Source organism: Grampus griseus (genome assembly GCF_964374135.1).
Source record: "Grampus griseus genome assembly, chromosome: 16".
Lineage (NCBI taxonomy): Eukaryota > Metazoa > Chordata > Mammalia > Artiodactyla > Delphinidae > Grampus > Grampus griseus.
Window position 1 is genome coordinate 75960867 of NC_139010.1, and position 12626 is coordinate 75973492.

General features: G+C 38.3%; 1 protein-coding gene across 1 annotated transcript in view; it reads left to right on the forward strand.

Annotated features, from left to right (window-relative positions):
* Window positions 1-409: 409 nt before the first annotated feature.
* Window positions 410-12626, forward strand: part of WDR11 (WD repeat domain 11) — a 54442-nt gene continuing 42225 nt past the window's right edge. Inside the window, exons 1-5 of the mRNA XM_082673257.1 lie at window positions 410-524; window positions 1511-1622; window positions 7843-7996; window positions 8963-9136; window positions 11164-11350. Of these exons, the coding sequence (XP_082529383.1) occupies window positions 439-524; window positions 1511-1622; window positions 7843-7996; window positions 8963-9136; window positions 11164-11350 (713 nt within the window). The 5' untranslated portion in view covers window positions 410-438. The remainder of the gene's footprint in view (window positions 525-1510; window positions 1623-7842; window positions 7997-8962; window positions 9137-11163; window positions 11351-12626) is intronic.

Below are 12626 nucleotides of genomic sequence, written 5' to 3' on the forward strand. Positions count from 1 at the left end.
TGAGGGCGGAGACTTTGTCTTCTTCATCACCACATCTTCCATGCCTACAACAGTGCCTGTTATTGGTACTTGCCCTAAGTGAACTAATCCAAGGAAGCAAGGCTAATTGGGGCTTTTAGCTCCTGCTTTTCACCATTTCCACCAAGGCATATAGGTCTACGCAGTCCCAGTCTGAACAAACCGGACGTAACCAGAGTCAGCACCTCTTTCTTCCGGGAACCACCGGCTCCTACGCAGAGCTGCGGAACCGCTACAGCGGCGGCATCCTGAAGCAGCCGGAACATAGTCGTGGCGGAACCTGAAGGAAGACGTATCTGGGGGCTGTGGAACCAAACTGCGGCGCCCACGAAGCCACCCGGACTCTGTTTGGAACGGAAGCGTAGTAGCCGCCGCTTCCTGGTTGCGGGTCGGCGCCGAGGGCCGGCCTTAGCCGCAGCGATGTTACCCTACACGGTGAATTTTAAGGTGTCGGCGCGCACCCTCACCGGGGCCCTCAGTGCCCACAACAAGGCGGCGGTGGACTGGTGAGGGCGCGGGGCTCCGAGGCCGCCAGGCTCGGCCAGGAGTTTGTGAGGGGAAGGGGGCAAAACAAGAGGTTTCACCCCCCCGCTTAGTTCGGCCTCGCAAAGACTGGGTGCCGCCCTCACACTTGGAGTTTTTCATTTAAATGCTGGATTTTTGTTGTTACGATAAAAGCTGTAAATGCCCTACGTGGGAACTTTCCCTGTGTGGATATATTTGCCCTCGTTCTACCATCTCTGTTTCTCTTTGCTCTTTTCCCCACACCTTCCTCACCCTCCCAGTCCCGTCTCTGAACCTGTCTCCAGTCTCCAGCCTTCTCTCCCCAATGTCAATTCCCCTGACCACGTTCTCGTCCCCATTCTGTCTTCTTTCTCTTTCATCCCTGTTTCTTACCTTTATTCATTCAACAGTGTGCCGGACCCTGTGCCAGGCTCCGGTGCTCTCGCCGGCACTTTATTTCACCTTTATCGGTTTACTGTAAAATGACGCTGCAAATTAACAACTGGACAGATATAACGCAAACTGCGGTAGCTGTGGCTACTGGGAATGTTGGCAAGAGTACCGAAACCTCCTGTTCACTGTTTGTCTTTTTTTATCTGGTGGGAAGGACCGGGGCTAATCACAGATACCGGGGGGCATGATCCCACGCACTTTGCGGATGCTCAGTATTAAAAGTTGAATAAGACAAGGTATATGCCCTCAAAGACAAATAGACGACAGGAGTTGCTTTATACGTCTTCACGGCTCTACGTGCATGTCTCTCAGAACCTTCTTTTTTTATCTGAAAGAAAAACTAAACAAGCGTTTTTAAAGCTAAACTAGACATTTTATTTAAATGGTATAATGTCAAATACTAGCCTTTGGGCTTAAATAATTTTATTAATGGTGGTGCATGTTAGTTAGATTTCTCACTTATTTAGGCTGCCTCTTGGCAAGAGAGAAGTTGCTTTGCTTTGCTTTTTACTTAAATTTTAACACTTTTTGTTAGGGGCTGGCAAGGTTTAATTGCTTATGGATGTCATTCGCTGGTGGTAGTGATTGATTCCAATACTGCTCAAACACTTCAAGTTTTAGAAAAACATAAAGCTGATGTTGTCAAGGTAAGTCAGATCCCGCTTTGACCCTGTAACATGTTGTCTATTCTAAAGTTTTCAATATCGCTAGAATCTCAGTAAGTCATATGTACACATGTTGAATAGGTTTTAAGTATGATAATCTATTTGGGGTAGCCTAGTACTTCCATATATAATGTCACATCAGGATGAGGTAGTATGGCTCAGATGAGCTAGAATGAGCTAAAATGCTAGTTCTTAGGTCATTTCAAAGCTGGTGGAAAACACTAATTCTACCATGTACTGGACCACTCATTCACTCATCAATTTTGAGCACCTAACATGTGCTAAGGATATAGAGATGAAAGCCCTCAAGCAATTCATTGTCTAGCGAGGAAGAATGAAAAGAAAACATACAAATACAGTGTGGTAAGTGAGACCTGCCTAATATGCTGTGGAAAGACAAAGGAGCTACAGGACATCTCGTTTTAGGGATCAGAGGAGGGTCTCAGAAGTCTTTTCATTTTAGGGACTGTAAACAGTAGTTGGCCAAGTGAAAATTGGGAGAGGTGCACTGCAGGAAAAAGGGAGGATATACACAAAGGGAAGTAATATGTGTAAGGATGGCTAAAAGATGGGATACACATGTAGGAGTGATGAAAGAAGGCAGCTGGAGAAATTCACCTGCCCCAAAAGGTTTGTAAGATTATGAAGGAATCTGGATTTTTAAGTAGGAGATTGATATGATCGTATTTGCATTTTAGAAAAACTCATTCTGGCAGCAGTGGAGGATCTGTTGGAAAAAGGGAAGACAAGGCAGTGGGATCATTTAGGAGAATTGCAGTAATTTGGGCAGGAAATTCTTAGGGCCTAAAATAAAGCAGAGGCGTGAAGGAGTTCCATTTAGGAGCTAAGAGGTAAACTTGATAGCCTTTATAGTAAACAACCTTAAGGGAGAGTCAGAATAGAATGACTCCAAGGTTTCTGTTTGAGTAGTTGAATGGCAGTGTTGCTTTGATGAGGTGAGTGTGTGAGAAGTCGGTGAGTTTAAGTGTTTAACGTGCAAAGTCTGAGACACCTGGGGCAATTGAATTATACTGATCTGAAATTTTAGGGGAGTTGTTACAATTGGAGATAGAGATTTGGGGTCTTTTTCATTGTTAACAGGTTTACTGAGATATTCATACCATTTAAATTCACCCATTTAAAGCATACAATTCCCTGGCTTTCAGTATATCCACAGAGTTGTGTAGCTGTCACCACAGTCAGTTTCATAACCCCCAAAAGAAACCCTGTACCCATTAGCAGTTGCTACCCATGCCTTTTCCCCGTCCCCTTCATCCCTAGGCAGCCACTAATCTACTTTCTGTCCTGTAGATTTGTCTGTTGTAGACATTTCAAATAAATGAGACGATACAATATGTGCCTAGCTTCTCTCACCTAGAATAATGTTTTCAAGGCTCATCCATGCCGTAGCATATGTCAGTACTCTGTTCCTTTTTATAGCTGAATAATATTCCACTGTATGATATACAACATTTATTTATTGATGGACATTTGGGTATTTCCCACTTTTTAGGTATTATGAATAATACTGCTGTGAACATTTGTGCACAGTCTGTTTGTGTGAACCTATGTTTTCATTTCTCTTGGGTATATGCCTAGGATTAGAATTGCTGACTCATGGCAACTCTATGTTTAACTTTTTGAGGAACTGCCAGACCATTTTCCAAAGAGGCTGCGCTATTTTACATTCCTATAGCAGCGTACGAGGGCTCCAATTTCTCCTCATCCTGAACAACACTTGTTATTATATGTCCTTTTGACTAGCCATCCTAGCAGATATGAAGTTGTTCTCATTGTGGTTTTGGTTTGCATTTCCCTGATGGCTAATGATGTTTAGCATCTTTCCATGTGTTTTTTGGCCATTTGTATATCTTCTTTGAGAAGTGTCTGTTCATTCCTTTGCCCATTTTAAAATTGTATTTTTAAAAATTTTGGAGTTGTAAGTGTTCTCTATGTATTCTAGGTACAAGTCCCTTATCAGATACATGGTTGGCAAATATTTTCCCTCATTCTGTGAGTTCTCTTTCACTTTTTTGATAGTGCCCTATGAAGCACAAAAGTTTTAAATTTTGATGTAGGGATAATGTTTTCTTTTGTTGCTGTATCCAAGAACCATTGCTCTTCCCAATGTCAATTAGATTTACACCTTTGTTTTCATCTAAGAATGTATGGTTTTAGCTCTTATATTTAAGTTTCAGATCCATTTTGACTTAATTTTTCTATGTAATGTGAAGTAGAGAAAAATACAGGTGATTTTTTTTTGCGGTACGCGGGCCTCTCACTGTTGTGGCCTCTCCCGTTGCGGAGCACAGGCTCCGGACGCGGCCATGGCTCACGGGCCCAGCCGCTCCACAGCATGTGGGATCTTCCTGGACCGGGGCACGAGCCCGTGTCCCCTGCATCGGCAGGCGGACTCTCAATCACTGCGCCCAGGGAAGCCCCAGGTGATTTTTTTTTTTTTTAATACTAACATGTATCTTGTGATCTTGCTAAACTTGTTAGATCTGGTAATTTGGGTGATTTTTTTTTTTTTTTTTTTTTTTTACATAGACAATCATGTTATCTTCAGATAACGACAGTTTGGGTTTTTCACTGATAATCTGGTGTCTTTTATTTCTTTTCCTTTGTGCTATTGTGTTGACTAGGACCTCTACTATAGTGAATAGAAGTGGAGGGAGGATACTCTTGTCTTATTCCTGAGCCTAGGAGGAAAGCATTCATTCAATTCTGATGTTAGGTATAGGGGGGTTTTTTGTTTTGTTTTTTGGGTTTTTTTTTTTTTTTGAGAAAAAATATATTCTCCCCCCCCACACCATTTCTGTCTTTTTGGCATTTCTGGAGTTTTCATTTCTTAGTGTAGATCTGTGTTTCAGTCTGGCGTCGTATTCCTTTTGCCTGAAGAATTTCCTTTAAGTCCTTGAGACACGTATCTGCTATTGGTTGATCCTTTCAGCTTTTATTTGGCTGAGAAACTATTTCACCAGTTTTTTTTTTTCTTTTTTTTCTTGTAGTGCTTTAGAGATATCACTCCACTATCTCCCAGCTTGGGTAATTTTTAATGAGAAATTTTTGTCTTTGTTTCCCTGTATGTTTCCCTGTATGTATCTCGTTTCCTTATCTTGATTTTCAGCAGTTTGATTATGCTGTGTTTAGGTGATTTTTTTTTAACATTTTTATTGGAGTATAATTGCTTTACAATGGTGTGTTAGTTTCTGCTTTATAACGAAGCGAATCAGTTATACATATACATATATCCCCATATCTCTTCCCTGTTGCATCTCCCTCCCTCCCACCCTCCCTATCCCACCCCTCTAGGGGGTCACAAAGCACTGAGCTGATCCTCCTGTGCTATGTGGCTGCTTCCCACTAGCTATCTATTTTACATTATATATGGACATATATACACTACCACTCTCTCACTTTGTCCCAGCTTACCCTTCCCCCTCCCCGTGTCCTCAAATCCATTCTCTAGTAGGTCTGATTTTTTTTTTAAATATGTACACTGCTTGACATTTACAAAAATGGAATTCAAGTACTACACACTCACACACAGACACACACAACAATAATTCTTATCCGTGGTAGTTTTATTCTGTAAAATTGTTGCAAACACTGAGTTAACATATACTGAAACATTGATGGCTCCTCAGGAAAATACACGGTGTGGTTCCGAGTGAGCCTTTAGTCACAATATTTTCATCAACTGATTGATACATAACCTTGTTTTTTATGTGTTTCTGTTAAAAGACATTATATATTGTTGATTTATTATCATTGAGCTCGTGACCGATAGCACTATAATTCATGCCTGGACAAAGGTTATTTCACGTGTCTTTTTTCTGTAAGGCACGTCACAACTTCTTGTGGTTAGGAGCACTAGAGAGCACTTCACTGCTGCGCTTGAGGACCATTTTAAACAGTGAAATCGTCAACATAGAAGCACAAAAATGCAAAAAACGTGGTACTTAATAGACCTCAGAAAAGACATTTGTTTACATTATGAGAACTGGAACAAGAGTGCCTCATTCAACCACAGCTGGGATGCGGTTGCATGTTGAGTGACTCAGATTTTTCACTACCCTGCACATGTCCATGAATGACTGCAAAAGCACTGCGAATACTGATTTCGCAAATAAAACCACAAATTTTAGCGAGTAAGCAAATTCACAAATACAGAATCTGCAAATAATGAGGAGAGAGAGTATACATACATTCATACATGTGAATATACGTATATACACATTCAAACATATATGCATATATATATGGCTACGCACACATTTTATTAAAAAAATTCTTGCCTGAGGAAAAGATGTGTTGGAGTAGAAACCTAAGGCTTATTTAACACTGGAGTTCAGAAAACTTTTTGTTTCCATCTTTTTCATGAAGGCTGTTGGAATTGGTTAGCATGCTTCCCTAACCTAGCATTTTCTATGAGTGCTTACTTACAAATACACACATCTGTGTGTCTGTGTACACATGTCTACATAGGTATATATTTGAAGAGTCTGTGGTGTTAAGTTAGTTTACTGAACACATACTCGAACGTCAGCTGCAGGCACTGTGTTAAGGCTAGGGGATAGAAATGTGAGCGAGGCCTTGGTGATCCTGCCCTATGGAGTGAGATTGGTGATAGGGTTGGTGATAGGTCAAAAGAAAGTAAACAGAATAATTACAAAGTGTTGTGTGGGAAATGTTCTGAAGTAAGCAAGTAGGATGCTGAGCTAGAGGGGAGGGGAGGTTGTGTCCAGGGAAGGCCTTGGCTCAGAGTAAGGACTCTGTGTTTTATTCCTTACTCTGCCAGTATTCGATGCTCAGTTAATTTCTTGATTTTGTGCTGGGATTCTTGTGTTTTTTATTTTTTAAAAAAACTATTCTTAATGATATTACTAAAACTATGATGCACAAATTTGTTTTTTAGGGAAAAAACTGTTAACGTTATTTTCCAATTTTATGAGAGGGATAGCCAGAGTTTTTGTTTGCTTTTGTTCTTTCCTTTGCAAGGTTTTTGTAGCTGTAAGTTGTCTCCTTTTAATTAGAAGAATAGAATGCAGGAAAAGATTCTGCTTAGCAATTTAGGATTTTACATGTTATGTCAAAATTAGGTTTTATGGTTATTACTGTGATCAAATGATATACCAATGATCATACCATTTTAAGATATGGTATTCTGGAGTTTTTTACCTGAATTCCCCATATTATTAAGGTTGTGCATCATTTTTCATATTTTAAAGGCAGGAACATTGTGATATTTTCAAAAATACTTTAATTGCAACTTTTAAAAAATATAAATAATAAAAATTTCTGACTTTCAAGATGGAAGCTAGTTTCCTTTTTTAAAAATTTTTATTGGAGTATAGTTGATTTACAATGTTGTGTTAGTTTCTGCTATACAGCAAAACGAATCAGTTATACATACACACATATCCACTTTTTTTTTTAGATTCTTTTCCCATATAGCCCATTATAGAGTATTAAGTAGAGTTCCCTGTGCTGTACAGCAGGTTCTTATTAGTTATCTATTTTATATATAGTAGTGTGTAAATGTCAATCCCAATCTCTCAATTTATCCCTCCCCCTGCCCTTATCACTTGGTAATCATAAATTTGTTTACTATATTCGCGACTCTACTTCTGTTTTGTAAATAAGTTCATTTGTACCCTTTTTTAAAGATTCTGCATATAAGCAATATCATATGATATTTGTCTTTCTGTACCTGACTTACTTCACTCAGTATGATAATGTCTGGGTCCATTCATGTTGCTGTAAATGGCATTATTTTGTTCTTTTTTATGGATGAGTAATATTCCATTGCAGGTATGTACCACATTTTTATCCATTCCTCCATTGAGGGACATTTAGTTTGCTTTCATGTCCTGCCTATTGTAAATAGTGCTTCAATGAACATTGGGGTGCATGTATCTTTTTGAATTATGGTTTTCTCCGGGTATGTGCCCAGGAGTGGGATTGCTGGGTCATATGGTAGTTCTATTTTTAGTTTTTTAAGAAACCTCCATACTGTTCTCCATAGTGGCTGTACCAATTTATATTCCCACCAACAGTGTGGGAGGGTTCCCTAGTTTCCTATTTTTATAATATAAGTGTAGAATGGAGTTTGGGTTCCAGTTGGCGTTTTATGAAAATTGTGTATAGTTTCATCCAGTGCAAGTATTTACTTGATTTGATTTCTTCTTGATACTAGGTTAAATGGGCCAGGGAAAATTATCACCATAACATTGGCTCGCCATATTCCTTGCGCTTAGCTTCTGCTGATGTCAATGGAAAGATCACCGTTTGGGATGTAGCAGCAGGAGTAGCTCAGTGTGAGATCCAAGAGCATGCCAAGCCTATTCAGGGTGAGGAAAGTCTGTACTCCACCAAGCGTCTGTATTAATACACTTACTCTTAGAGTGGTTGGTTTTTCCCTTTCGTTTAATTTCATCACTTCTCAGTTAACTCTTGATTGTGTTTAGCCTGTTCTGCTGATCCGAATCTAGCTTTCTTTTCCTTATCAATACGCTTCTGGGCTTATTTCCTCAAATCTCAGTTGATTTGTGCTTTGGTAAAATGCATTAATTTCAGTCTTGCCCTCAGTTGAGCATGATGAGAAAAATTAAGCTGCTGTAAACAGTCTTGTAAATGTAAGCTAGAATATAAGTAAGCTGGCCCGAACCGCTCTTTTGAATTAGCCCTCAGTGCTTACTTTCTCTTAATAGAGATACAATTTTTTCCTCATTTTCATATAGATCATTTGTTCGCTTGCTTATGTTACTGACCTATAATCAATACAGTATTCCTGGGCTCTTCAGGCTTTGACTGAGTGGCTCTCTTGACTGAGTGAATCTTTTAAATGACTATTTAAAAAATACTTATCAAGTACTTACTGTACTATTGAACTAGATCCTTATCCTCTTTATTGTTATGGAAAAACATGAAATTCTGTAAAGTCCCATTAAGTAATTCCACAAAAACATGAGGAGAGTCTGACATTGATCATGGCTAGGACAGTCTTTGACATAAAGTTTTAAATAATGAATAGTGTAAATTGCTTTGTATTTTCTTTGAAGTAATATTTCAGATTACTTGGAAATTTTGACCTCTAGATTCTAATGTCCAGACAGCTCATTTTTATATAAAATTAGCTTTTCCTATCAATCCTGACACATATATGCAACATTGAAGGGGGGTAGTTAAGATTTTAAGGACTATGTAAACACACACACACATATACACACGCACAACTAGATATCAAGGACACATTAGACAAGTAATTTGAAGTGGGTGATTTCTGAATTTTGCCTTTATTTTTTTGGTCTTTACAGATGTTCAGTGGTTATGGAATCAAGATGCTTCCCGAGATTTATTGCTTGCTATCCATCCGCCAAATTATATTGTGCTCTGGAATGCAGATACTGGCACCAAACTCTGGAAGAAGAGCTATGCAGATAACATTCTTTCTTTTTCTTTTGATCCTTTTGATCCCTCACATTTAACTTGTGAGTACTAGTTTCTTGTGGAAAATGAGTTGAGGTGTTTGTAACATATATGGTTAATGCTACACACACACACACACCCCCTTCATACACCTATAATGTTAAAATGAGAAACACATCTAGTTCATATATTTTCAGCTCTTATTAAAGATACTATGATGGTTAGAAATTTAAATCAGCAAGCCAGACCTTCACTGTGTGGAATTTGTGAACAAAATTAGATTAGTCAGAGAAAGAGAGAGTAGCTGTGTTACTCTAATTCAGACTTAATTAAATTTTTTTCTAGGAACATCGAAAGAACCTGAGTCAAGGGTTTCATTTAGTCTGTGGCCAAATTCATTTCTTCCTTTTTAAAAAACTGTTTTAATTCATGCCGTGTATTTTGAGTGCCATAAACAGACGCATGTCAGGAAAAGACCAAGCCCAAGGGATTTTTTTCTCGTGGAGGCAGTTTTTCCCAATGTGCTTTTGATATTTTACTGAGCTACTGATCTAAAAATCAGATTCTAGACAGATTTTTTTTGTGACTAAATTATGTAGAAAATATTTTTTATTCAGTTATCCAACAGATATTTCTTGAGCTATTATTATACGCCAGGAGGTAAAGGGAGTGGGGGAATGGGAGTGGGCAAGTTGTTGTATTAGATAAAGTGGTCAAAGTAGGTTTTATTTTGATATTTGATCAACGACTTGAAAGAGGTAAGGGGATTAACTATGGTAAAGAATGTTTTCCCTGGATTTGAATGACTCAAAATTCTAACATGTATCCACCAACATTTATTGAGGGGTGTGTGTATGTGTGAGTTGATGGAGGGAGAGTAGGTGTATGTGTGAGTTGATGGAGGGAGAGTAGGACAGACAAGTAGAAATTAAAATGGGAAACACAGCTGTATAAATAATTGCAATACAATGTGTTTAGGCTTCGTATATATAAATGTGTGTATATGAACGTATGTGTACACTCACTCACTCATTCACTCACTAGTTTGCTGTGAAATGCAGTGCTGTGGGAGCACAGAGGAGGGCTGGCCTAGCTGGCAGCGTCAGGGAGTGAGGGCATCACAAAAGAAGGGGAATGACTGGGACCTTGAAGGGTGACTTCTGTAATCTGAAAGGAGACAAGGCTTCAGGCTAATATACTGCATCTCTGTAATTTGGTTGATGAAAGTACTATATATTTCAAAGCATCAGTTGACCTAACATCTTTAATTTGCTCATTGAATGTGCTGGGGTTGTCATGATTCTTGAATGCTGCTTTGTTCCCTGTGTTTAAAGCAGCCTTGCTGATTGCCAGGATAGATAAGACTTTTATAATCAGATATGTATTAGTATTAGCCCGTTTTGAGGGGAATTATTTTTTCATTCATAAAAAGGCATAATTTGTATTGTTAAATGTGGTGCTGCCTCCTTGAATATTTCCATTTTCTGTACACTTAGTAAACTGCTGTTGGCACTTTAATTTTACTCTAGATGTAAAGAGAAAAAGAACACTCTTTACACATCCCGAGGTTCAATTTGATACGCAAGAAGAAAAAGGAAAATATATTTAGACTGAGTAGCTCATGATAATGATGAAAAATTAGTATCATCAAGTCAAATATTTGAACTTACCAAGTGTGGTATGCAGAGCCTCTTACATATGGGATTTTTTATTTCTTCTGTGAATTTTATATTCTGAAAGTCTTTGGATTTTGAAGTTATGGGATATAATGAGGAAAGGTTTTTAATGAAAGTCCATGCACTGAATATATTTGGAAGAACAAACATTTGTTCTTTCTGCCAGTAACCTTCTGGTATCTTTTTAATTAAAACATTAATTTGGAATGCTGAGCTTGGAGGCCTCTGATGAATTGTAATGGACCACCAGTTTCACTTTAACTTGGAGAACATTCCCGTTATGTTATGACTGCATAACACTGCCAGTTCTATATTATTAAAATTATCATTACCTTGCTCTCAAAATTGTATTGGAATAAAACTATGCTATACTTGATTAAACTTTAATTAGAGTTTTGCTTCTCTCAATACAGTACTCACCAGTGAGGGCATTGTATTCATCTCAGACTTCTCTCCATCCAAGCCACCCTCAGGCCCTGGGAAAAAAGTGTACATATCCAGCCCACACTCCAGCCCAGCTCACAACAAGCTGGCTGCAGCCACAGGGGCCAAGAAGGCTCTTAATAAAGTGAAAATCTTAATCACGCAAGAGAAACCTAGGTAAGTTACAAGTGTAAAACTAACAGCAACATTCATTTATTTATTCAACATTTATCTAGTTATAATCTATTCATGAAAACCTCATTTTTGGAGATGTACTAAGATTAATTTTCTTCTTCATGTTACCCTTTCTTGTTTGTAGTTTTGAATTTATAAGAGGAAAAATGTTTTTTGTTTCTTCCCCTAAGAAGAGATTTAGCATTAACGTGGCTCCTTTGTTTCCAGTAATGTGGTAAACGTCCCCCATTGATTTTGACACATGAAAAGTTTTGACTTCTGAAAATAAGAGATAAGGATTCTAAAATTATGGCCATTGAACACATTAAAAATTGGGGGACAAAAGCTGGATTTTCATTTTAAATACATTTTCCTGACTTAAATGCTGTGTAATCTCATTAGCCAATAAAATATAGGTGTTTTTCTCATGCATGTAAAGATGTTTCCCGTACTGGTTAAGGGCCAAGATTCTAAGGGAAGCTGTAGCTCTGTGACTCAAAGTATAATTTAATCGTGCTCAAATTTCACTCTCCCAATCTCTAAGATAGTGTTTGAAAGGATTTCTTAGGGTTGTAAGGATTAATAGGTGCAATAGCTTAAGTACTGAACATAGTGTCTGATACTCAATAAGCATTCTTTTGGTAAAGGCTAGCTATTATTATTTATTTCAGAAATTTCAACTGAGTACAATTTTATTTTAAAGAACTAATTTTATGCATTAAAAATAGATTTCTGTCTTTTTCCTAGTGATATGGTAGTTCTTATATTTTTATTGCTTTGGTAGTTTTTTTGGCATTCTTTTTTTTTTTTTCCTCGTGGTACACGGGCCTCTCACTGTTGTGGCCTCTTCCGTTGCGGAGCACAGGCTCCGGACGCACAGGCTCAGCAGCCATGGCTCACGGGCCCAGCTGCTCCGCGGCATGTGGGATCTTCCCGGACCAGGGCACGAACCTCTGTACCCTGCATCGGCAGGCGGACTCTCAACCACTGCGCCACCAGGGAAGCCCTGGCATTCATTTTTTAAAAGCTTTTATTTTTAATATGCTAAGATTATTCTATCTAGTCTTTGTGGGTAATTACCTAAAGAATGTAAAATACAAATTGCTCTACAAATACATTCTGAATTTATATGTAAATATAATTTTTATATAGTAAACCATAGGCTGATTAAATTCACTAATTTATCCCTCACCCTGTGCTGAAATAATTTAAGATTACTCCTTAAATATCTTGAGAACTTTTTATTTACTTTGCATTGATTCTGTATCATAATTATTTT